Below are 24,953 nucleotides of genomic sequence, written 5' to 3'. Positions count from 1 at the left end.
AAGATATGAAGCTGTCAAAAATTATGGCTGGACAGATGGACAACTGGACATGATTGTGTGACTCCAATAAAAGCCTCAATCTACTTTGTATCTTGTAGTATCTTTTTTCCCATTAACAACTGTGCCAAAATACTGGACATGGGTTAATCAGGGTTCTGAGTCGACAGAATTATCGAAGTCTGGGCCAATTCAATAACTATACTTGTAATGCATGTATACTTACGTAAAAGATGATATTTTTTATATTGAAATGTGCCTGCTGCTCCAGACCATGGAAGTTTATGTTTATGATGTAATATGTGTAGTCTAAATAGCCAAGATGTAACAATATCAGGTCATTACACTCCTGCAATATAGGAAAAGTACATACATATATGTATACAAGGTGTAAAAATTCAGAAAATGCATATAAAATAAACAGTCTATACAATCAAAGGTCATTACTAATATATGCCATATATTTAATGAAGCTTTTCATTTATATCACAAAAGAAAACAACTTACGGTAATATGCAAAGACATAGCCAGAAACTAACACTGGGTCAAGACAAAACTGAGGGTGAGAAATTTTAACATGTCCCTTCTACATCCATCCCTTTCCTACCACCATTTCTTCCCTACATCCATCATTTTCTTACACCCATCTCTTCCCTACATCCATCCCTTTCCTACACCCATTCCTTCCCTTCACCGATCCCTTCCTTACATCTTTCCCTACACCCATCCCTTCCTTAAACCCATCTCTTCCCTAAATCCATTCCTTTCCTACACCCATCCCTTCCCTACACACAACCCTTCCCTACACCCATCCCTTCCTTACATCCTTCCCTACACCCATCCCTTCCTTACATCCATCTCTTCCCTACATCCATCCCTTCCCTACATGCATCCATTCCCTACATCCATCCCTTCCCTACATCCAACACTTCCCTACAACCATCCCTTCCCTAAACCCATACCTTACATCCATCCCTTCCCTACACCCTTCCTTACACCCATTCCTTCCTTACACCTATCCCTTCCCTACACACACCCCTTCCCTTCATCCATCCCTTCCTTACACCCATCCCTTCCTTACATCCATCCCTTCCCATAAACCCTTCCTTATACCAATCCCTTCCCTACACCCATCCCTTCTCTACATCCATCCCTTTCCTATACCTATCCCTTCCCTACATCCATCCCTTCCCTACAACCAACCCTTCCCTGCATCAATCCCTTCCCTTAACACACCCCTTCCCTACATCCATCCCTTTCCTACACCCAACTCTTCCCTACATCCATCTCTTTTCTACACCCTTCCCTCCTTACACCCATCCCTTCCCTACATCCATCCCTTCCCTTTACCCATCCCCTCCCTACACCCATCCCTTCCCTACATCTCTTACCTACACCCATTCCTTCCCTACATCCATCCCTTCCCTACACACACCCCTTCCCGTATACATCCATCCCTCCCCTACACCATCCCTTCCCTAAGATAAAGTTATAGAACCAGAGCAAGGCAAGTCAGATCATCAAAGTGCATAAGTGTGTGAAGTTTCAATCCATTCAAAGCTCACACACAAAACAAAATCGGGATAATGATGGATGCAGATGGCAACACATGGGTGAGTGAAATAGCTAAACCTATAATGCTACTAAAAATGTTTTGCTTTCTTGCAACTTCTTGAATCACACTGAATCAGATGCCTTTGTGAACAAAGATACTGTTCTCCTCAACTATGTACTAGGCTACAAGTCATCATTAGAGAATCAGAAGTTCTGAATTCTTCATTTAACTGAATGAGAACTGTATGACAATTGTACATTATTATGTGTACCAATCTCAATTCTGGCTGCAATCTTTGGCACAAGTTGTAAATAATATTTAGAAATACCAGAAGTAAAACAAGAGGGTCATAATGGCCCTATATCGCTCACCAGAGTTGATATGGCCTACTGACCTAGTTTTTGACCCAAATAATCCAGATTCGAACTTGATCTAGAGGTCATCAAGACAAACATTCTGACCAATTCTCATCAGTTTCAAACTTTAACTGTGGACTCTAGCATGTTAACAATATTTTTCTTTGATTTGCCCTAGTGACCTAATTTTTGACCACACATGACCCAGTTTCAAATTTCACCTAGAGTTTCATAAAGATTGGGTCACAAATGTGGCCTCTAGAGTGTTAACAAGTTTTTCCTTTCATTTGACCGGGTGACCTAGTTTTTGACCCCACATGACCCAGATTCGAACTTGACCTAGAGGTCATCAAGACAAACATTCTGACCACTTCTCATCAGTTTCAAACTTAAACTGTGGACTCTAGAGTGTTAACAAGATTTTCCTTTGATCTGGCCTAGTGACCTAATTTTTGACCCCACATGACCCAGTTTCAAACTTGACCTAGAGATCATCAAGACAAACATTCTGACCAAGTTTCATAAAGATTGGATCACAAATGTGGCTTCTAGAGTGTTAACAAGGCAAATGTTGATGCACAACACACACCACATGCCTACAGACAATGACCATTCACAATAGCTCACCTTGAGCACTTTGTGCTCTGGTGAGCTAAAAATAAAGCCTTGAAATATGAGAAAACTAGAAAATGCTTTTGTAAAAAAGCGCATGTCTCCCCCAATGCAAAGTCCTATAGGCAAGAAGTCAATAGCGGTCAGGAGCGAAAGACAAAGAGACACTGATGCTTGGCTGCAATAGGGATCACCTACTTGGCATGTCCAATCATCCCGCTAAATTTCAACACTCGTGGCCTAGTGGTTCTCAAGTCACTGTTCAGGCTCCTGTGACCTTGACCTTTGATCAAGTGACCTCAAAATAAAAAGGGGTCATCTACTCTGCATGTCCAATCATCCTATTAAGTTTCAACATTGTAGGTCAAGTGGTTCTCAAGTTATTTCAAAACAAGAGCTGTCTCCGTAGGATGACACATGCCCCCGATGGCACTTTGAATGAATAGTTATGGCCGATGTTAAGAGTTTTGGACCTTTGACCTACGGAGCTGGGTCTTGCGCGCGACACATCGTCTTACTGTGTCACACATTCATGCATAGTTATTTTAAAATCCATGCATGAATGACAAAGATATGGACCGGACATGCCCATCAATGCACTATCATGAAAAATGATCTTTAACGTCTAAGTGTGACCTTGACCTTTGAGCTACGGACCTGGGTCTTGCGCACTGCACGTCGTCTTACTGTGGTACACATTCATGCCAAGTTATTTGAAAATCCATCCATCGATGACAAAGATATGGACCGGACACGCCCATCAATGCACTATCCTTTAACGTCTAAGTGTGACCTTGACCTTTGAGCTACGGACCTGGGTCTTGCGCACTGCACGTCGTCTTACTGTGGTACACATTCATGCCAAGTTATTTGAAAATCCATCCATCGATGACAAAGATATGGACCGGACACGCCCATCAATGCACTATCCTTTAACGTCTAAGTGTGACCTTGACCTTTGAGCTACGGACCTGGGTCTTGCGCACTGCACGTCGTCTTACTGTGGTACACATTCATGCCAAGTTATTTGAAAATCTATCCATCGATGACAAAGATATGGACCGGACACGCCCATCAATGCACTATCCTTTAACGTCTAAGTGTGACCTTGACCTTTGAGCTACAGACCTGGGTCTTGCGCACTGCACGTCGTCTTACTGTGGTACACATTCATGCCAAGTTATTTGAAAATCCATCCATCGATGACAAAGATATGGACCGGACACGAAAATTGCGGACGGACCGACAGACTGACAGACCGACAGACCGACGGACAGACAGACGGTTCAAAAACTATATGCCTCCCTTCGGGGGCATAAAAATGATTTTACATGAACAGGCCACTGTGACCTTGACCTTTGATAGACTGACCCCAAAATCAATAGGGGTCATCTACTCTGCATGTTCAATCATCCTATGAAGTTTCAACATTCTGGGTCAAGTGGTTCTCAAGTTATTGATCGGAACTAGTTATCAATGTTCAGGCCCCTGTGACCTTGACCTTTAACGGAGTGACCCCAAAAACAATAAGGGTCATTTACTCTGCATGAACAATCATCATATGAAATTTCAACATTCTGGGTCAAGAGGTTCTCAAGTTATTGATCGGAAATGGTTTTCCATGTTCAGGCCCCTGTGGGCTTGACCTTTAACAGAGTGACCCTAAAATCGTTAGGGTTCATCTACTCTGCATGACCAATCATCCTATGAAGTTTCATCATTCTGGGTCAAGTGGTTCTCAAGTAACTGACCGGAAATGGTTTTCAATGTTCGGGCCCCTGTGACCTTGACCTTTCACAGAGTGACTCCAAAATCGTTAGGGGTCATCTACTCTTTATGACCAATCATCCTATTAAGTTTCAACATTCTGGGTCAAGTGGTTCTCAGTTACTGACCGGAAATGGTTTTCAATGTTCAGGCCCCTGTGACCTTGACCTTTAATGGAGTGACCCCAAAATCGATAGGGGTCATCTACTTTGCATGTACAATCATCCTATGAAGTTTCAACATTCTGGGTCAAGTGGTTCTCTAGTTATTGATCGGAAATGGTTTTCCATGTTCAGGCCCCTGTGACCTTGACCTTTGATGGAGTGATCCCAAAATCAATAGGGGTCATCTACTCTTCATGACCAATCATCCTATGAAGTTTCAACATTCTGGGTCAAGTGGTTCTCTGGTTATTGATCGGAAATGGTTTTCAATGTTCAGGCCCCTGTGACCTTGACCTTTGATGGAGTGACCCCAGAATCAATAGGGGTCATCTACTCTTCATGATCAATCATCCTATGAAGTTTCAACATTCTGGGTCAAGTGGTTCTCTAGTTATTGATCGGAAATGGTTTTTAATGTTCAGGCCCCTGTGACCTTGACCTTTGACGGAGTGACCCCAAAATCAATAGGGGTCATCTACTCTTCATGGCCAATCATCCTATGAAGTTTCAACATTCTGGGTCAAGTGGTTCTCTAGTTATTGATCGGAAATGGTTTTTAATGTTCAGGCCCCTGTGACCTTGACCTTTGAAGGAGTGACCCCAAAATCAATAGGGGTCATCTACTCTTCATGGCCAATCATCCTATGAAGTTTCAACATTCTGGGTCAAGTGGTTCTCTAGTTATTGATCGGAAATGGTTTTTAATGTTCAGGCCCCTGTGACCTTGACCTTTGACAGAGTGACCCCAAAAACAATAGGTGTCATCTACTCCAGCAGCCCTACAACCCTATGAAGTTTGAAGGTTCTAGGTCAAATGGTTCTCCAGTTATTGCTCGGAAATGAAGTGTGACGTACGGACGGACGGACGGACGGAAGAACGGACGTACAGGGCAAAAACAATATGTCTCCTGGGGAGACATAACAATACTGAAAACAAGAACACAAGCTGGATTTCGTAAATTTTTTACCTCTTTGCAGGACAATAGCCTTGTTCTATTGTGTGACAGTCCATCAAGTTTCGGGTTCTCTGATTGGATAATACTCTCATCTTCACCTTTGATTCCACCAATGAAAACGCTTACAGTAAATGACTGCTCTATCTTTGTTCCTGTGGAAACAGAGGTACAATATATGACTGTGTGATTTAAAGCAAATTAAACAGTCCTAAGAAATAAATACAGTTCAAGGTTCTATTAATACCTACCTGCTTTATTATCTGTTATGATGTGTGCAATCAACCAGAACTGCTGATGGAAAGTTGACAATGGCGGTGATTTCAGCGTGAATGGACCTGTCTGTAAATAAAAACATACTTTATTTAATTAAATTTAATTAAAGAACAATAATTTCTCCTTCAGAAATAGCATACATATTGTAGTATCATGTCATGGTTTAAACTTGTTTCACTGTATAGGTAAGTTGTGAAGATGTACTGAAAGTGGCAGGAAAACTGGAATGGTAGTCCAATGCCTCTATTTTAGTCTGAGTTCCAGTCTGGCTGCATATTTTTCACAACCTGTGACATATTTTTTCTGACGATCTTTAAAAAAGAAAAATCATCATGGGAAGGATAAATCCTGAAATGGTTTCTGCACTCAATGATCTTCAACTATACAAGCTTTTGAAGCGTATTCAAAGTTGCTTTATTCCAGTTACTTGAAATTTGAGGCAACATTTTGTCAGCTCAGTGCAGAAAGTGCATAAATACACTGAGGTAATGAAACACTTATCCTATTTTTGTGCTGAGATGACTGAGGCTGATCATTGTCTGTACATTTTCAGTGACCACCTCTTTGAATAATAAGTGGTTCTGCCTGATTTGAATGATGGACCAGTCCATTTTAGAAATTTACTTTCAGTACTATTATTTTGCTAAATCACAATATTACTTGTGGAGTATTGAGCTAAAAAGACAGTCATCACTTGAGAATGATTAAACTATTACACATTAAGAGCTCTTTACATTACTAGCTTTGCTCATCAATATTTCATTATGTTCAAGCTTTTAGAGTTCTGAAGCCTTTACAAATTTTGTTAAATGAATTTCCCTGTACAGTAATTCATGCACAGTCCTGATAGAAAAAAACACCAACAACATTCTTTGTTAAGAAACAACTATATGACCGAGCTCTTTAATCTTTTCTGAGAAACAATCAATAGTTTTAATGAGTGTAACAGACTTAACCAATTATGCCTAAGATGATGTTAGAAGGCAAGAACAAAAGAAATAATTTCAACAATGTAATAAATCCAATTAAAAGATTTTTGTAAGAGACTTTCAAAGTCTTTTATAAAGGCATGCAAAATTTATAAATATTTAATCCATTTTTCCATTGCATATCTGTTCCATAACAGATTCTACTCCGATCTCTCTTTATGTTAAATATTACATTCTTACTGTTGGTCTGTTTAAAGCAACAGTTTACTATTAATTGTAAAAGTCTAAATTTAGTTATCAAGACTACAAAAGCATCACTTGTAAAGGATGTTCATACTCTCCAGTGGGCCTTTTGTTAGTGTCTAGTTATTTAAAACAAAGTTACATACAGGGAATTCATTCATTTTCTTAAAATATTAAATATTTTGTTCAGCTTTTGAAAAAGTATTTTTCACAGTTTTTGACTCTCTTGATCTTCTTCTAAACAGTTTGAATTTAGTCCAAAAATGAATTTAGATCATGTCTCGAATTACTACAATTAACTGTAGCGAATAATCATGCTACCCTGTGGATTTCCATTCATGTATGGAATGATTATGCTACCCTGTGGATTTCCATTCATATAGAGAATAATTATGCACATGGGTTTTCATACATGTAAAAAATATTTATGCTACCCTGTGGATTTCCATTCAAGTGGAGAATAATTATGCTACCCTGTGGAATTTCATACATGTAAAATTATTTATGCTACCCTGTGGATTTCCATTCAAGTGGAGAATAACCTGTGGATTTCCATTCAAGTGGAGAATAATTATGCTACCCTGTAGAATTTCATACACGTAAAAATATTTATGCTACCCTTGGATTTCCATAAATGTAAAGAATAATTATGTTACCCTGTGGATTTCCATTCAAGTGGAGAATAATTATGCTACCCAGTGGAATTTCATACATGTAAAAATATTTATGCTACCCTTGGATTTCCATTAATGTAGAGAATAATTATGCTGCCCTGTGGATTTCCATACATGAAGAGAATAAACATGCTACCCTGTGGATTTCCAATAATGCAGTTGCTAGACTTCTAGACAGTCAGCAATGAACCTTACTTAAATGCAAAATAATCGGTATAGATTGATTAACAGTTTCCTACACTAACCCAGGTTGATTTCTGCCTATTTGACTGTTTTGTCTGGCAATGATTATCATCATTTCCAGCAGTTTTACAGTTACACACAATAGAGGTCAGTTAAATTGACTAGTTTATGAGTACTGACATGCTCTTACCAAGAAGAATAATGACAAGTTTCCTACACAATTCAGAGGTGAAGAATGAATGACTTTAGACACATTTTGGAGAAATAGGACATAGTTTGAAAATATAACTTCTGCATCAAAGTACAGTCAAAACAGATGTTAAATTTCACTTGTGAACAGAGACCACCAGTCCTGTCTATAAAGACCCCTTTACTTTATTTCTGATTTAAAACATTTGCTGTATATTCAAAACTGTAAAGAAATACCCACTGGACATGCGACAAGTATGTTAATGTAGTGGACAGACAAAGACCTTTTTGCTTTTCCAAGTTTGGCCTTAATTGTGGGTTGAGCAAGAAACTATTGTAACTGTATATAAATAAAAAACAAGATTTCTCAGCCCTTCTTTGTAATTATACAGCTTTGTTAATACAACGACCTGCATTATATATTAGCGATGGAATGACTTTACTCTGTAAAAACAAAGTTTACCCTGACTCCCTTGTGGCAATCTTAAAAGTGATTCGACCAAAAATGAGCAACAAAAGCAATGAATAAAAGATAAGCCAATATGAGCCGCACCATGAGAAAACCAACATAGTGCATTTGCGACCAGCATCCGCGCAGTCTGGTCAGGATCCATGCTGTTCGCTAACGGTTTCTCTAATTGCAATAGGCTTTGAAAACGAACAGCATGGATCCTGACCAGACTGCGCGGATGCACAGGCTGGTCTGGATCCATGCTGGTCGCAAATGCACTATGTTGGTTTTCTCTTGTTGCGGCTCATATTTGTTTCGAAGTGACAAGACTAAAGAGGAGGAACAAAAAGTGGTTTAAAGCTTCTACAACAAACTCCAGAGATCTTGTTCGTTTTATTAAATAGTTCTAAATAACTGACAATATACCAAATAACATTTTACGACCTGTCTGGAGATTTACAACAGAAATTGAGAGAAATTATTCATCAAGGGGATTCCTGTCACAACAGCATTGTTGAAATGTCAGCAACGTTGTTGGGCAATATCAAAAATCATTAGGTTTGTCTGTACTTACTTCAGCTCAATACAACTGGGTCAAAATAATTTTCTCTCGGTGCCCAATAAGAGGTAATTTAAATGTTTTTTTGTGGTTACAGTACTGTTTAAAGGTCAGCAATGTTGTTGGGCAGTATCAAGAGTCATTAGGTCTGTCTATTCTTACTATGGCCCAATACTGCTAGATTAACTTTTTTTTCTCTCAGTGCCAAACAAAAGGTAACGGTTAGTGTCACCCACTTTTATATTTGCCTATGGTCAGTTTCAAGCTCGTTCTTGGTCAATTTGTTTCACACCAAATATGTAAGTGGTAGATCTTAATCTAGGTTTTCTACAGAACTGAGCACAAAACATGCAGTTTATTGACAATGTCCGGGATGCAAGACATGTTTATTTTCATGACATGTATTTATAATTTAAACATGAGATGAAATAATAAATCAGAACAAGCAAATTCGATGAATTGGTATCCCTCGCCGAAAGGGTTTGTGGTGAGGAATGGCAAAAAAATATATCCGGCAAAAAGTTAAGGATGTTAATAAGAAGCAAATAATTTCATTAGTCAAAATCAATTTAACAGAAAACAAATGTTTAATTAAAGAGTACATAATAAATGTATGATATTTTGATCCTGACTAAAGAATTTATTTTGAATGGGATATGCTTACTGTAATAAGCTTATCTTTTAAAATTAAATGCAGTTAATTGAAATATGAGCTTGAAGTTTAACTGGAACGAAATATTGTCTTTTAGTGGTTTGGCACCAGGTGTTGTTGTTGACATAAAAAACAGATGTCCTTATGAGAGCACTGGTAAGATATCTTGAACATGACTGAGGGCAAGGCTTGTGCAGTCACAACTTAACATGTTGAAGGTTTGAACATTTAAAAAAAAAAAAAAAGGAATGGAAATATATATATGTATATATATTTATTTTTTAAGGGTGTGGGGGTGCGGGGGAACGGGAGAGGAAACAAAATTTCACATGTTGATTATAAATATTGATGGAAAATTAAAATGAACAAGAGGGCCATGATGGCCCTATATCGCTCACCTGTTACCACTGCACTTGAGGACAAGAAGGTCCTCAGAAAAAATATCAAAGTCCAAAGGACAGTAACAACAAAGGGAAGAAATTTAACCAAAAAGAAAAAAAATTCTTACAAGGTACAGATATGTCAAAATACACCTAAAAATTGGAGGTACCATCCATGTTGTACCACAGAAAAGTGGTCTCGGTTTTTCCCTACGGCCAATAATAAAAATGTTACTAAATATAAGCTATTTATAGTAACGTAAAAGGAAAGTAATTAAAAAAAAATTATTGTAAGTGAACAAAAGAAGGATCTGCCAAATAAATCTGTTGACATAAATCATTAAATTTCAGATCAGTATCTTCATTAGTTACGGAGATATACCCATTTTAATTTAAAATAAAGGGAGGTAATTTGACATAAAATCAGTCCATAGTTATCTACCCTGATTGGCTCAGTCCAACTAATGACAATAATGAAATTTCAAATAAGTCCTATAAGTACTTACTGATATAAATCCATTTTGATTACAATCAGGGGAGGTAATCAGATATAAAATAACTGGAACCTACGAATGGATCTGATTTGTCATGGAATCCAAGATTTATTGTTGTTGAAGATATTTTGGAAGTTTGTATCAAATAAAACCATAAATGAAGTCTCTATATGGCTGCAAAAGCCAAAATAGCCAATTTTGGACCTTTAAGGGGCCATAACTCTGGAACCCATAAAGGAATCTGGCCAGTTCAAGAAAGGAACCAAGATCTTGTGGTGATACAAGTGTTGTGCAAGTTTGGTTAAAATCAAATCATAAATGAAGCTGCTATTGTGCAGACAAGGTCAAAATAGCTAATTTTGGCCCTTTCAGGGGCCATAACTCTGGAATCAATTATGGGATCTAGCCGGTTCAAGAAAGGAACCGAGATCTTATGGTGACACAAGTTTTGTGCAAGTTTGATTATCAAATCATAAATGAAGCTGCTATTGTGCAGACAAGGTCAAAATAGCTAATTCTGGCCCTTTCAGGGGCCATCACTCTGGAACCCGTAATGGAATCTGGCCAGTTCAAGAAAGGAACCAAGATCATATGGTGATACAAGTTGTGTACAAGTTTGGTTAAAATAAAATCATAAATGAAGCTGCTATTGTGCAGACAAGGTCAAAATAGCTAATTCTGGCCCTTTCAGGGGCCATAACTCTAGAACCTGTAATGGGATCTGGCCAGTTCAAGAAAGGAATCGAGATCTTATGGTGATATAAGTCGTGTGCAAGTTTGGTTAAAATAAAATCATAAATGAAACCACTATCGTGCAGACAAGAAATTGACGGACGACGGACGAAGGGTGATCACAAAAGCTCACCTTGTCACTATGTGACAGGTGAGCTAAAAACAAGAGGGTCATGATGACCCTGGATCGCTCACCAGAGTAATATGAGCTACATGTTTCTAATGTCAAACTGATGATTTTTAGAAATTTTTTGGAAGATTTTCCGATGTACAATCAAGTAACCCCTGGGGCGGGGCCAATTTTACCCCGGGGGTCATGATTTGAACAAAGTTTGTAGAAGTCTACTAGGAAATATTACATATCAAATATCTAAGATCTAGGCCTTCTGGTTTATTTTTAGCAAATTTATGAAGATTTCCCTATGTACAATCAAGTAACCCCTGGGGCTGGGTCAGTTTGACCCTGGGGGGTCAAGATTTTAACCAATTTTGTAGAGGTCCACTAGGCAATGCTACATGTCAAATATCTAAGCTCTAGGCCTTCTGGTTTATTTTTAGAAAATTTTGAAGATTTTTCTATGTACAATCAAGTAACCCCATGGGGCCGGGTCAACTTGACCCCGGGGGTCATGATTTGAACAAATTTTGTAGAAGTCTACTAGGCAATGCTACATGTCAAATATCTAAGATCTAGGCCTTCTAGTTTATTTTTAGAAATTTTTTGAAGATTTTCCTATGTAAAATCAAGTGACCCCTGGAGCGGGGTCATGATTTGAACAAATTTTGTAGAGGTCCATTAGGCAATGCTACATGTGAAATATCTAAGCTCTAGGCCTTCTGGTTTAATTTAAGAAAATTTTTAATGATTTTCCTAAGTAAAATCAAGTGACCCCTGGGGCGGGGTCAATTTTGACCCCAGGGGTCATGATTTGAACAAATTTTGTAGAGGTCCACTAGGCAATGCTACATGTGAAATATCTAAGCTCTAGGCCTTCTGGTTTATTTTTAGAAAATTTTGAAGATTTTTCTATGTACAATGAAGTAACCCCATGGGGCGGGGTCATTTTGACCCTGTGGGTCATGATTTGAAAAAAAATTGTAGAAGTCTATTAGGCAATGCTACATGTCAAATATATAAGATCTAGGCCTTCTGGTTTATTTTTAGAAAATTTTGAAGATTTTTCTATGTACAATGAAGTAACCCCATGGGGCGGGGTCATTTTGACCCTGGGGGTCATGATTTGAACAAATTTTGTAGAAGTCTATTAGGCAATGCTACATGTCAAATATCTAAGATCAAGGCCTTCTGGTTTATTTTTAGAAAATTTTTGAAGATTTTCCTATGTAAATCAAGTAACCCCTGAAGCGGGGTCAATTCTGACCCCCGGGGGTCATGATTTGAACAAATTTTGTAGAGGTCCACTAGGCAATGCTACATGTGAAATATCTAAGCTCTAGGCCTTCTGGTTTATTTTTAGAAAATTTTTGAAGATTTTCCTATGTAAAATCAAGTGACCCCTGGGGTCATGATTTGAACAAATTTTGTAGAGGTCTACTAGGCAATGCTACATGTGAAATATCTAAGCTCTAGGCCTTCTGGTTTATTTTTAGAAAAATTTTGAAGATTTTCCTATGTAAAATCAAGTGACCCCATGGGGCGGGGTCAATTTTGACCCCAGGGGTCATGATTTGAACAAATTTTGTAGAGGTCCACTAGGCAATGCTACATGTGAAATATCTAAGCTCTAGGCCTTCTGGTTTATTTTTAGAAAATTCTGAAGATTTTTCTATGTACAATGAAGTAACCCCATGGGGCGGGGTCATTTTGACCCTGTGGGTCATGATTTGAAAAAAAATTGTAGAAGTCTATTAGGCAATGCTACATGTCAAATACCTAAGATCTAGGCCTTCTGGTTTATTTTTAGAAAATTTTGAAGATTTTTCTATGTACAATGAAGTAACCCCATGGGGCGGGGTCATTTTGACCCTGGGGGTCATGATTTGAACAAATTTTGTAGAAGTCTATTAGGCAATGCTACATGTCAAATATCTAAGATCTAGGCCTTCTGGTTTATTTTTAGAAATTTTTTGAAAATTTTCCTATGTAAATCAAGTAACCCCTGAAGCTGGGTCAATTCTGACCCCCGGGGGTCATGATTTGAACAAATTTTGTAGAGGTCCACTAGGCAATGCTACATGTGAAATATCTAAGCTCTAGGCCTTCTGGTTTATTTTTAGAAAATTTTTGAAGATTTTCCTATGTAAAATCAAGTGACCCCTGGGGTCATGATTTGAACAAATTTTGTAGAGGTCTACTAGGCAATGCTACATGTGAAATATCTAAGCTCTAGGCCTTCTGGTTTATTTTTAGAAAAATTTTGAAGATTTTCCTATGTAAAATCAAGTGACCCATGGGGCGGGGTCAATTTTGACCCCGGGGTCATGATTTGAACAACTTTAGTAGAGGTCCACTAGGCAATGCTACAAGTCAAATATCTAAGCTCTAGGGCTTCTGGTTTTTGAGAAGAAGATTTTTAAAGATTTTCCTATGTAAAATCAAGTGACCCCTGGGGCAGGGTCAATTTTGACCCCGGGGTCACCCCGGGTGACCAAGGCAAGTGGGCGACCAGGTGTGGGTGCGCAATTTCACATGTTTATAATAAATGTTCACAGAAAAGAATGAAAGAAATTTAATGAAATTCTGCCAAATGGCAAGTTTGTTATGTACAAATATGTGGATTTTTAGACAATTAAAAGGCAATAACTCTGCAGTTACAAAAGAAATCCATACGAAATTGTCTGTGCACAACCACATTATAGTGCTCTTAATTCTGTTAAAGTTTCATAGTTCAAGGTCAAATATATCAAAAGTTATGATGCAGAAATTGCCATATTTATAGTACCCTATATAGTTAACACTAGAAACTTCTAAGGGCCATAACTCTGGTGTTACTTGGGCAATCTGACTGAAACTTGACGGGCCACAAGAACTCATAGTGGTGAACATGTATATGAAGTTTTAAATAAATATTCCCAACCATTTCCTAGATATGGCTCCGGACGGACGGACGGACAACGCCAAAACTATATCCCTCCGACTTTCGTCGGGGGATAACAAGGCAGTCTGGAAGACAGCTAAATCCCCCACCACTGCTATGGATAGTGAAAGGGTAAACCTTTGACCTTTAGTTTTGACCTTGACCATGAACTGACATGGCTGACTCATGAATTCTGCACAACGTTTTGATGAGGTGATCATTTGACCAAAGTTTCATGAAAATCCTTCAAGGGGTTTAGGAGATACAGAGCTCAAACCTTTGACCTTGAGTTATGACCTTGACCTTGAGTTGACATGGCTGACTTATGAGTTCTTGATGAGGTGATCATTTTTTGACGAAAATCCTTCAAGGGGTTTAGGAGATATAGAGTGATCACAAAATGGAAGGCTAAAACCGTTGACCTTGAGTTGTGACCTTGACCTTGAGCCGGCATGGCTGACTCGTGAGTTCTGCAAATCGCCTTGATGAGGTGATCATTTGATTCAAGTTTCATATGAATCCTTGAAGGGAATTAGCAGATACAGAGCAGACACAAAATGGAAGGCTCAAACCTTTGACCTTTAGTTGTGACCTTGACCTTGAGCGGGCATGGCTGACTCATAAGTTCTGCACATCGTCTTGATGAGGTGATCATTTGACCCAAGTTTGATGAAAATCCTTCAAGGGGTTTAGGAGATATAAGAGTGGACACAAAATGTAAGGCTCAAACCTTTGACCTTGACCTTGAGCCAACAAGGCTGACTCATGGGTTCCGCACATCGTCTTGATGAGGTGATCATTTGACCGAAGTTTCATGAAAATCCTTCAAGGGGTTTAGGAGATATGGAGCGGACACGAAAGTGTTAAGGACAGATGGAAGGACGAACAGAGACCATTCCTATAACCCCCACCACTTGTGGCAGGGGATTAAAAAATCAAATAACTATTTAGTAAAGCAAATGATATCAGAGAAATGACGCAAAGTTGGACAACAAAACAATGTCTTGGAAGGGTCAGCCGTTTTGACTTGTAAGAACCTGCGTCTTGTACACATCTCATTCCACCTCCCTATTCCTATCCTTTAACCTTTAGCCTATTTTTTAGTGATTCTGCCTTTGCAACCAGTGCAGACTAAGATGCACATCCGTGCAGTCTGATTCATGGTCTACACCCCTTTGAATGATAATTGGTACTACCCAAATTGAATGATGAACCAGTCCATTTTAGAAATTTAACAGGCTAAGGGTTAACACCAGGTACCCAGCAGCAATCAGGAACCATTCTTAAGTAAAATTGAAGTGGATCATAATGTGGTAAGAAGTTTACCAACTGTGTATGGGGCAAGGGCCAAGTCTTTGGAAGAAAACAATTCATAAATAATAAATCTCAATGGCATTTCATTAACTTCTGAAGCTAACTAGAAGTAATTGTTTTAGTTTTGGAAAAAAAAACAGCTGACATATATCAATTAATTGGGCCATACCTAAATTAAATGATTAAGAAATGACAGGAACTTGTAAGATTTTTTCCCAGGAGGTTCAAAAGCATCCTAACATCAAAGCTTGTGCATTTTATAAGCTTGTCATCACCTTCAAAGTCTTAGCAACCTGTTAACTAAAACATCAAATCATAACATATGCCAATCCACCTAGATGAATAAAAATCTTCTTTCAAAGCTGAAGAACAGAAATCAAAAAATTAACTCATTAACCCTTACTCTACTATATTTCTATAACGAACTTGTCCATCTTTCAATCTGGACAATACCATTAACTGTTAAAAGGGGTGCTAACCAAAAAAGGTACTGACTGGATGGAAAACAGATCATGATGACACTGCATGGATGCAAAGGCAGGACCAACTGAATCCAGCATGATAAGGGTTAATGCATGTATTTAACTCTATAGTAATGTATATTTTTACTAAGAAAATCTAACACTAACTTTTAAATATTCATCTTATTTTGGACTAGCTTATGTTCGCTTTCAAAAACTATTGTAATTTGAGAAACTGTCAGCGAACAGCATGGATCCTGACCAGACTGCGCAGATGGGCAGGCTGGTCTGGATCCATGCTGGTCGCAAAGCCACTATGTTGGTTTTTGTCATGGCACGGCTCATTTTAAGGTAGTGCACCTATAAAGACAATCAACAATTTCTGTGTAATCACATACTTTCCTTTGATATTTCAGCATTCTCCCTCTGGTAATGACGCCCATACAATCACATGACTGTTCTGTACCTGTCGGGGGAATGCTGAAAACTTCATAGGGAGAATACACAATCCAAAAGAAATTGCAGACTGTCATTAAGGTTCCAGTAATGTAAAGTTTGTACTATGAGATTCCAGCTGTATGAAACACTTTTCTCAGCTGTTTTACCTATAAAACAACCCCAATTTTACCTCTTTTAATCCCAAACTGATAGTACCCTGTCTGAAAAAAATGACTCGCCTTGAAGTCAAGTACAGTTGTATATACAGTAAAACGTAGAATGTGTAGAGACAATACCTTCATGCTGAGACCGCTATCAGGCTGGGTTAGAGCTGACAGGTTGTGAGTGACTGTACTTATGATGGGAGGACCTGAAAAATCACAAATAAATGTTTCCATGCCAGCATCAGAAATATCAGCTTCTACAAGTACAAAAAAATGTACTGTGCTGTTTATTATTTTTATGTAAATCTGGCAACAGTACTGCTTCAGAACTTAATTATTTCTGTACTTTTTATACATTTATTGATTTGCTTATGGGTCAATAGTGAAGACTGTTGCCCAAGGTACGAAGGTCAGTAGTTTTGACTATTGACAGGCAAGCAATTCAGTGAGTGTTTTATTCCATGACAACAGAAATTAATTTTCAGATTTATTTTCAAATTTTTGACATATTAGCTCAGTAAACATGCGTTGAATATAGACCTGTATGATAGTTACATTTTTTTGTATTACATTGCTCCTTTATAAATCAATGGTCCGACTAGTTTGTGTTACTACTACTACAACAACAACAAATCTATAGTTCAACACTGAATTTTATTGGGCTAAAGTGTTGACAGAAACCTTGCAAAAAGAAATTTTCACCTATACAAGCTTAATTGTTCATTTACAAAAATTACCCTACTCAGTTCGAACAACTTCTCCACAACTATCTCTCACCTGCAATTCCAATGAGCACCGTGATTCCAAAGCATATGAAGAAAATGAAAAACACCATCACAAACTGCCGCTTGTTGAGGGAATACAGCCTCATCTGAACTGATCTGTAAACAAAAATATACTTACACATGTATGCTTACATTCAAATCTGACCTAGTCAAAAGCACTACTTATAAGCCTATCAAATGCTCCTGCTTTGTAAGTTTTAAAATTTATCTCATTAGTCAATTATATAAATTATAACAAACTGAATGAAGCCAATCGGCTACATTGATATCCAGACTGCATTTTTTTTCCATCAATTCAATAGGTATGAAAAAGTAAAAGAATGTTAATTTAAGATAATTTAATAATCATCAAAACCTTATTTGCATATAAAATCTAGTTTTTCAATTAACCAGAAATTTTGTGATAGCTGCAACACACTGAACCAGTTAATGATTAAAAAATTGTTGAACAGGCTTAAGTTCTTTCAGCAGTTTTTCAGTTTTTACCACATTTTACTGTGCTAAGTTAACCTTGATTCTGGTTTTTCGAGATTCACACCCGTGCTAAAATTTTCTTTACAAGTAGCGACAACTTCCCACAAAATCAAATAAATGAAAAATTACTCATACAATGAATAATTATTAAATATTTCTATAAAAAGTCCAAGGAAAATTTTTTTTATTTTGACTGCAACGAACTGGCAACCTCCCAAATTTCTAATCTTAACTGTTATTACTAACCCAAACGGGAAGGTTAAGTGACAAAAAAAGGCAGAAAAGAAACACTCTTACGCATAATTTACAAAGAAAACGCCTCAGTGCATCCATTGATTTACTAGAAACTTTTCCCCAAAATTTTCATTTTCATGACAAAAGCCTTTTCAAAAAATTAAAAAGTTGTTTTTCGGGGTGCCAAAAAATGCTGTATCCAAAAATTTATTAAAAAACTGTCGTACAACGACAGCTGGCACATGTTTCCTTTACTGTTCTATGAAATTTGACTGTAAACAAAACCAGATTTTTTAAACTATATACATATATATATGTTTTTTAGGGAAACTTTTATATTTTTTCCCATTACTCTTGTGACTCTTTCCGGAAAAAAGACTATCACAACTAAAGATACATTTTGAATGGAAAGCATATTTTTTGAAACATAAAGAATGCATTTTTATGCCTTTTTTAAACATGGGGGATTTCCTTTTTTGTTCTGTTTTGTCCTTGTATGAAAAAGCACTTTTTATCCAAAAAATTTATACAAACAACTGACTTGACACAGCATTTTTCTTTTGTTCTGGGTGATTTTTCCTTTGAAGTGCCTAAATGAAACTTCCATTTGTTTTTTTTGGAGCCCCCCCACCAAAACAAATTTTTGTTGTATGGGTAGGATTTTTTTACATATGGAATGAGGGCTCAACTTTATCAGTCACTCCACATCTCATTCCGAGGGGAAACCTTCACCACAAGGGGAAGGGGAAGAGAAGCCATTTCCTTTTAATCTGTGGGAAACACTGGTACCAAAATTTTTATGTCTTTATACACACACAAAACCCAAAATAAATTAATGCAAAACTAGGAACCTGAAATTCTATCCCAATCTATTTATCAAAGGGCCATGAAGGGCCTTACCGCCCCACCTATGGCCAAGATCAATCACAAGATTAACTTTTGACCAAGTTTCATTAAGATATGGGCATAAATGCTGCCTCAAAGTGTTAACAGCTTTTTCCCTTTATTTGCCGGTGACCTATTTTTGACCCCACATACCCCGATTTGAACTTGACCTAAAGATCTTAAAAATTTAAAATTCTGATCAAGTTTTTATGAAATCAATCATAAATTTGGCCTCTAGATTTTTTAACAACTTTACCTTTGATTTTACCTGGGCCTAGTTTTTTACCCCATGACCCAATTGGAACTTACCTTTTGACATTAAGATAAACATTCTGACAATTTTTTTAAATACTTCAAAAGGGCCTCTAGAGAGTTTAAATACTTTTTTCCCTTTTATTTACCTAGGTACTACATGAACCTAGTTTTAACCCCCCAGAAACCCAGATTCGAACTTGACCTAAACACATAGGGTTTAAAATTTTGACCAAATTTTATGAAGAACATCTAAATGTGACCTCTAAGGGGTTTCAACTTTTCCTTGATTTGACCTTTTGGGCCAGTTTTTTGATCCAATGACCCAATATCAAATTGCCCAAATTTTTAATGAGGTTAACATTTATAATTTCATTAAGATGGGCCCAAAATTGTGACCTCTAGAGTGTTAACAAGCTTTCTTTTTATTTTTACCTGGCACCTAGTTTTTGACCAAAATACCCAATATTAAACCGTCAAATTTTATTGAGGGAACATCTGACCAGTTTTATTTAAAATGGGCAAAATTTTGACCTCTAGAGTTTCAAGCTTTTCCCTTTTATTTTACCTGGCAAACTAGTTTTGCCCCAATAACCCAATACAAAAACTCCAAAATTTTATTAGGGGAACATTCTGCCAAGTTTCATTTAAACTGGCCAAAAATTTTGACCTCAGATTTAACAACTTTTTCCCTTTTTTTACCTGGGGACAGTTTTTGACCCCCGATGACCCAAAATCGAACTTGTCCAAGATTTTGAGGGTAACATTCTGACCAATTTCATTAAGACTGGGCTAAAATTGTGACCTCTAAGTGGAACAGTCAAATTGCTGACGACGGACGACGATGACGACGGACACAGAGCGATCACAAAAGCTCCCCTTTGAGCACTTTGCTCCAGGTGAGCAAACGAGGCATGCCTTATAAAAAAGACCCCCTGTATAAACAAGAGCTCCCCGTAAGACTGCAACTCTTGACTATTCGAATCACTTTTCCAGAAGCGGGAATATTAACCCTAAATGTTAAATTTCTATAGAGTTTCAATCCAGTATCTGCATTATTTTGGAGATATTAACTTGCATGCAAAACTTTAACCATAAGTTTTTAAATTTTGCAAAAGGGGACATAATATGGCCAAAATGCATGTCAGAGTTATGGGACTTGATGCAATCAACTAGTTTTTTAACCCCAAAGGCACAAATCATGTGAAATTTTCATTTAATATCTGCATTTGTTTGCAGACAGTAACTGCACGCAAAACTTTAACAAGAATTTCTGAGTCCCAAAGGGGCATAATTTGGCCAAATTGCATGTTGACATCAGAGTTATGGGACTTAATGCTATCACCTAGTTTCATAACCCCGAAGATACATGTGAAGTTTCAATTCAATATCTGCATTAGTTCTGGAGATAGGAACTCGTAGCATATAACACTTTTTCCAGAACTTGTAGCATGTAAAACTTTTTCCAGAATTTTCTATGTCCAAAAGGGGGCATAATTTGGCCAAAATACATGTCAAGAGTTATGGAACTTGATCCATTGAGGTTGGTAACTGACCTAGAAAAAGAAAAAAATAAGTTTCAAATCTATATGCCTTTAAGTAATACTTGCATGCAAAACTTTAACCAGGATTTTCTAAGTCCAAAAGGAGGTATAATTTTACCAAAATGCATGTCAGAGTTATGGGACTTGATGCTATCAACTAGTTCATAACCCCGAAGACACATGTGAAGTTTCAATCAATATCTGCATTTGTTTGGAGTAGAAACTTGCATGCAAAACTTTAACCAGAGTTTTTCTAAAGCCAAAAGGGGGCTTTATTTAATAGCTAAAAATACATGTCAGAGTTATGGGACTTGGCCCAGTGTGGTTTGGTAATTGACCTAGAAAAAGAAAAAATAAGTTTCAAATCTATATGCCTTTAAGTATAGGAGAGATCGTGTTTGTATACAAATCCGGTGTATTTTCTATTTTTAGAACTGATAAGACAGTGATCGGGTGGGCAGAAGCCGATTGTCCAAGTTTTTTTTAAACAGTGATGTTTTTCTAATGGTCTAAACTTTCTTAAAACACAAATTACATAAAAAATTTTTTTTGATCAATGGAAAGGTTATAAAACAAGCAATTTATTGATTACTTTTAATTGTTATTTTGAAATAAAAATGGATTAATTATGAACGCTTAACTTGCACTGTTTTTCTAAAGGTTGTGAAAATCACTACGCCGCTTTTAAAATTACATGTCATTTAAAACGGTTATTCACTGAAAAAAGATATTTGGAGACAAAAATATGAAGATTGTTAGTATTTCAAATCTTTTTGAATTTTGAAAATCCATAAATGAACAAAAAAGTTATTAAAAATTAAAAATTCTGATTCAATAAGCAAACGTTGTTAAAAACATTTGTTTTGCCAACCACCAGATAAACAGATGTTAATGCGTGACGTCACGGCGATCTCTCCTTTTATTAGCTATATGTACTTGCATGCAAAACTTTAACCAGGATTTTCTAAGTCCAGAAGGGGGCATAATTTAGCCAAAATGCATGTCAGAGTTATGGGACTTGATACTATCATCTAGTTTCATAACCCCGAAGACAAATGTAAAGTTTCAATTCTATATCTGCATTTGTTTGGAGGTAGAAACTTGCATGCAAAACTTGTACGTGTAAACCTTTAACCAGGTCCAGGATTTTCTAAGTCCAAAAGGGGGCATAATTTGGCTAAATTACATGTCAAAGTTATGGGACTTCACCTAGTGAGGTTGGTAATTGACCTAGAAAAACGAAGTTTCAAAGCCTTTAAATGATAGCCATATGTACTTGCATGCAAAACTTTAACCATGGTGCGACGCTGAGCCTGAAGCCGACGCCAGGGTGAGTAGAATAAGCTAAAAAGGGGGTTCTTTTTTATACGGGAAAACCGAATGTTTTTCCGTCTATAGATAATGTGTACGTGTATATATGTCAAAGTAAACCTATATACCGTTCAACTTGGGAATATGTTCTATACCTTCACCGGTTTTGTTGTTGTTGTTCTCCCATAATTCTACCGGACCTGCTGCCGTGCTTGCGCAATAAATAATTTTCAGCACGACATCTGATAAAATAAAATTTCTTATGAACGATCGGGCGCCGCATTATTTAAACAAATTATTCTATCCAGTTGAAAATTCGCGGTATCAATAGAAATCGGTGTTATTCGGGTTTCATCATGAAACGAGTTTATGGATGATTCAAGCGGCCCGCTTTTTGTTTCCAATAATGAATTATGATGTAAGCTACATTACTGCACTGTTTGAATAACAAAACCATTGTTCATTTATTTCTATGAATGTAGAAAAGCCAATAATTTCAAAAATGTCAATGTAAAACGAATATAGACACGCTGTCCTAACAAAATTTATCTAAATACATAATTTTATCACACATTTATGTCACAAGTCACTCTGGTCCAGTGGTTAGCGCACATATTTTCCATGCGCGAGGTCCGAGTTCGAATCTCGTAAGATGCTTGGTTTTTTTTTTTTGGTTTTTTTTTAGTTTAGGCCGAATTTAATTTTTTTTCTTTATATTTATCACACTTTTTTCAATTACTGGAACACAAATCAATAATAAGTATAGTTAACCAATGTTCTGTCTGTAAATTTTGAACAAAATATTCGAAGGCATGGAAAAGCATAAATCGATATTGCTTATCTCCCCTCCCTTCCACAATGTTTCACATACATTGCAGCTACTTTCTAAAAGTCAATTCATTGACTAGAGTTTTAGTAAAATTACACTTGGAAAAAAATGTTGGCTATCAACTTGAGAGGCTCACTACGATCACTATCAAGCTAAGAAATTAACCTTAATCATATTCAAAAAAAGGTCCCAAACTGTTAGCAGTTAGGTAAATTAAATTGAATTTAGACCAAGAGGTTTGTGCTATGTGTTATATATAAAATTCTGGTCAAGAACTTTTTACAATGAATTTGAAATAAAAATTTCACAAGTAAATGGTTGTTTGTCATTCTCACATACACGAGTTTTACCATAGCTGTATTAGTGGAACACAATTTGTCCTAAAAGAGTGTCATTTGACAATAATGGCATTTAAAAGAATTAAAATAGTCTGTGTTTAGGATAGCAGAATTATGTAAGTTCCGGTATCTATACTACAAAAGAATATCAGAACAAGATGATATTGAATGTGATGATACGCAGGCATAATGTGTAAATTGCTGTGTTTTATTTTTTGGATTGTTTTGTCGTTTTTAGAAACTATTTGTTTGTAACAAATGAACTGAAAAGAATATGTGCATTTCCGGATTCAGAAATTTGTATTAGAGAAACAAATTGATAGCAAAGGCATGTTCATTGTAAACAGAAACAAAATTGGTAATATTATGTATAAATAAATGACTTGCATTTATCTGTATATAATAAATATTTATCCAAAACTACTGAGGAAGAGTGTGTTTTACGCATGCTCACTGACAACACATAAAGGCCTGATATTGGGTCCCTTTTGAATGACTGTTGCACCATATATAATGCTATGAGGAAAATTTTGTAAATGACAAAGTGTTCGAATTTATCAATGTTCGTACAGCCCCCATTTTACATACCCCTTTCCGGCGCTCACTTCGTGTGAGTTAAAATTTGCTTACTAGATATAAATTTGAATTATGTAAAGTTTTCAGCAAAAGCATTATTTTGATACCAATAAATGATAACAATTTGCAGAAATAAAAATGTAACAGGTCAAAAACCCCCCGTTATCTGTCCGGGTTTATGCAACAGTTTCGTTTTTGTCGTGTTGAGCGACATGTGAAGTTTCCACTTTTCTCTATTTTATCATCAGTACAACTAATGGTGCGTTTTTGGGAGTAGATTCTGTGCACCCAAATATCACTATTATCTTTAACTCATGAACACTATTTTCCATTGTCTGTCTAGTCTTGATACATTTGAAGAAATGATTAGATCCATGTTCATTTAAACAAAACTTTTTAAAACATTTCCCCTTCTTATTTTTATAACAATAGCAAAACCATCAGGCTTACTGTCAAAACTGAAAGCCAAACAAAAAATATCAGAAAGAACAATTTAATGCAGAAAAAAAAGAAAGAATCCGTATCACTATCACTAGGTTTTCCCGTCAGATAGGCAGCGCCTAATTTCATATTAATATATAGACTTGCAGTGGCTTATGGACAGAATTTAAGGTTCCTGTGTATAAACTAAACGACTTCTGCCTATTTCTATCTTAATGACTGATACGGGTACGAACAGACTTGGGTACAAAAAATGGAACTATTTATCTGACAATTGCAAACTCTCAGTAGTTAAATCAAATGACAATAGCAAGTTTCCAAGGAAAATGTATTACTGTTCAATATCTGAGCCCATCCTGATAACTAACTCAGCAGAATCTTGTCAAAATCATTCGTTTCACAATTGTTTATGTTTTGATTTACGACGAAATCAGATGACGTTTATCATTTTGACCGCTTTACGATGTTTAATTGTAATTTGTTTGTACTCAGGTAAACATTTTGGGTACCAATCTATTTAAAACGGTGTTATCATAATAATATTAGTAACGTGAAAATGGTTAGTATCTCGCGGTTACAACGCACTAAATAGCTGTTGTTTTTTCATTCACTATAAAATTGACATATTTCCATTGGCCGCAGCACACATCAGGACCCATTTTAAATGTCTGTAACTGATATTTTCATTCAGAATATAGTTAGT

At 36.7% G+C, this 24,953-nt stretch overlaps 1 protein-coding gene across 2 annotated transcripts in view; it reads right to left on the bottom strand.

Moving 5' to 3' along the window:
- The window catches only part of LOC123551621 (transmembrane protein 181-like), a 43,417-nt gene that overhangs the window by 16,117 nt on the left and 2,347 nt on the right, over positions 1 to 24,953 (bottom strand). Inside the window, exons 1-6 of one of the 2 annotated variants that reach the window (XM_053541101.1) lie at positions 24,586 to 24,696; positions 17,359 to 17,462; positions 16,714 to 16,787; positions 5,656 to 5,746; positions 5,420 to 5,559; positions 224 to 346 (exon numbers count right to left, since the gene is read on the bottom strand). In XM_053541101.1, the coding sequence (XP_053397076.1) occupies positions 224 to 346; positions 5,420 to 5,559; positions 5,656 to 5,746; positions 16,714 to 16,787; positions 17,359 to 17,462; positions 24,586 to 24,605 (552 nt within the window). In that variant the 5' untranslated portion in view covers positions 24,606 to 24,696. Of the gene's footprint in view, positions 1 to 223; positions 347 to 5,419; positions 5,560 to 5,655; positions 5,747 to 16,713; positions 16,788 to 17,358; positions 17,463 to 24,585; positions 24,697 to 24,953 lie in introns of those variants that run through there. The other variant, XM_053541100.1, reaches the window with a different exon arrangement.

Source organism: Mercenaria mercenaria, chromosome 4, assembly GCF_021730395.1.
Source record: "Mercenaria mercenaria strain notata chromosome 4, MADL_Memer_1, whole genome shotgun sequence".
NCBI lineage: Eukaryota > Metazoa > Mollusca > Bivalvia > Venerida > Veneridae > Mercenaria > Mercenaria mercenaria.
Note: the sequence above shows the minus strand (reverse complement) of the source record. Positions and strands in the feature narration are given on the sequence as shown.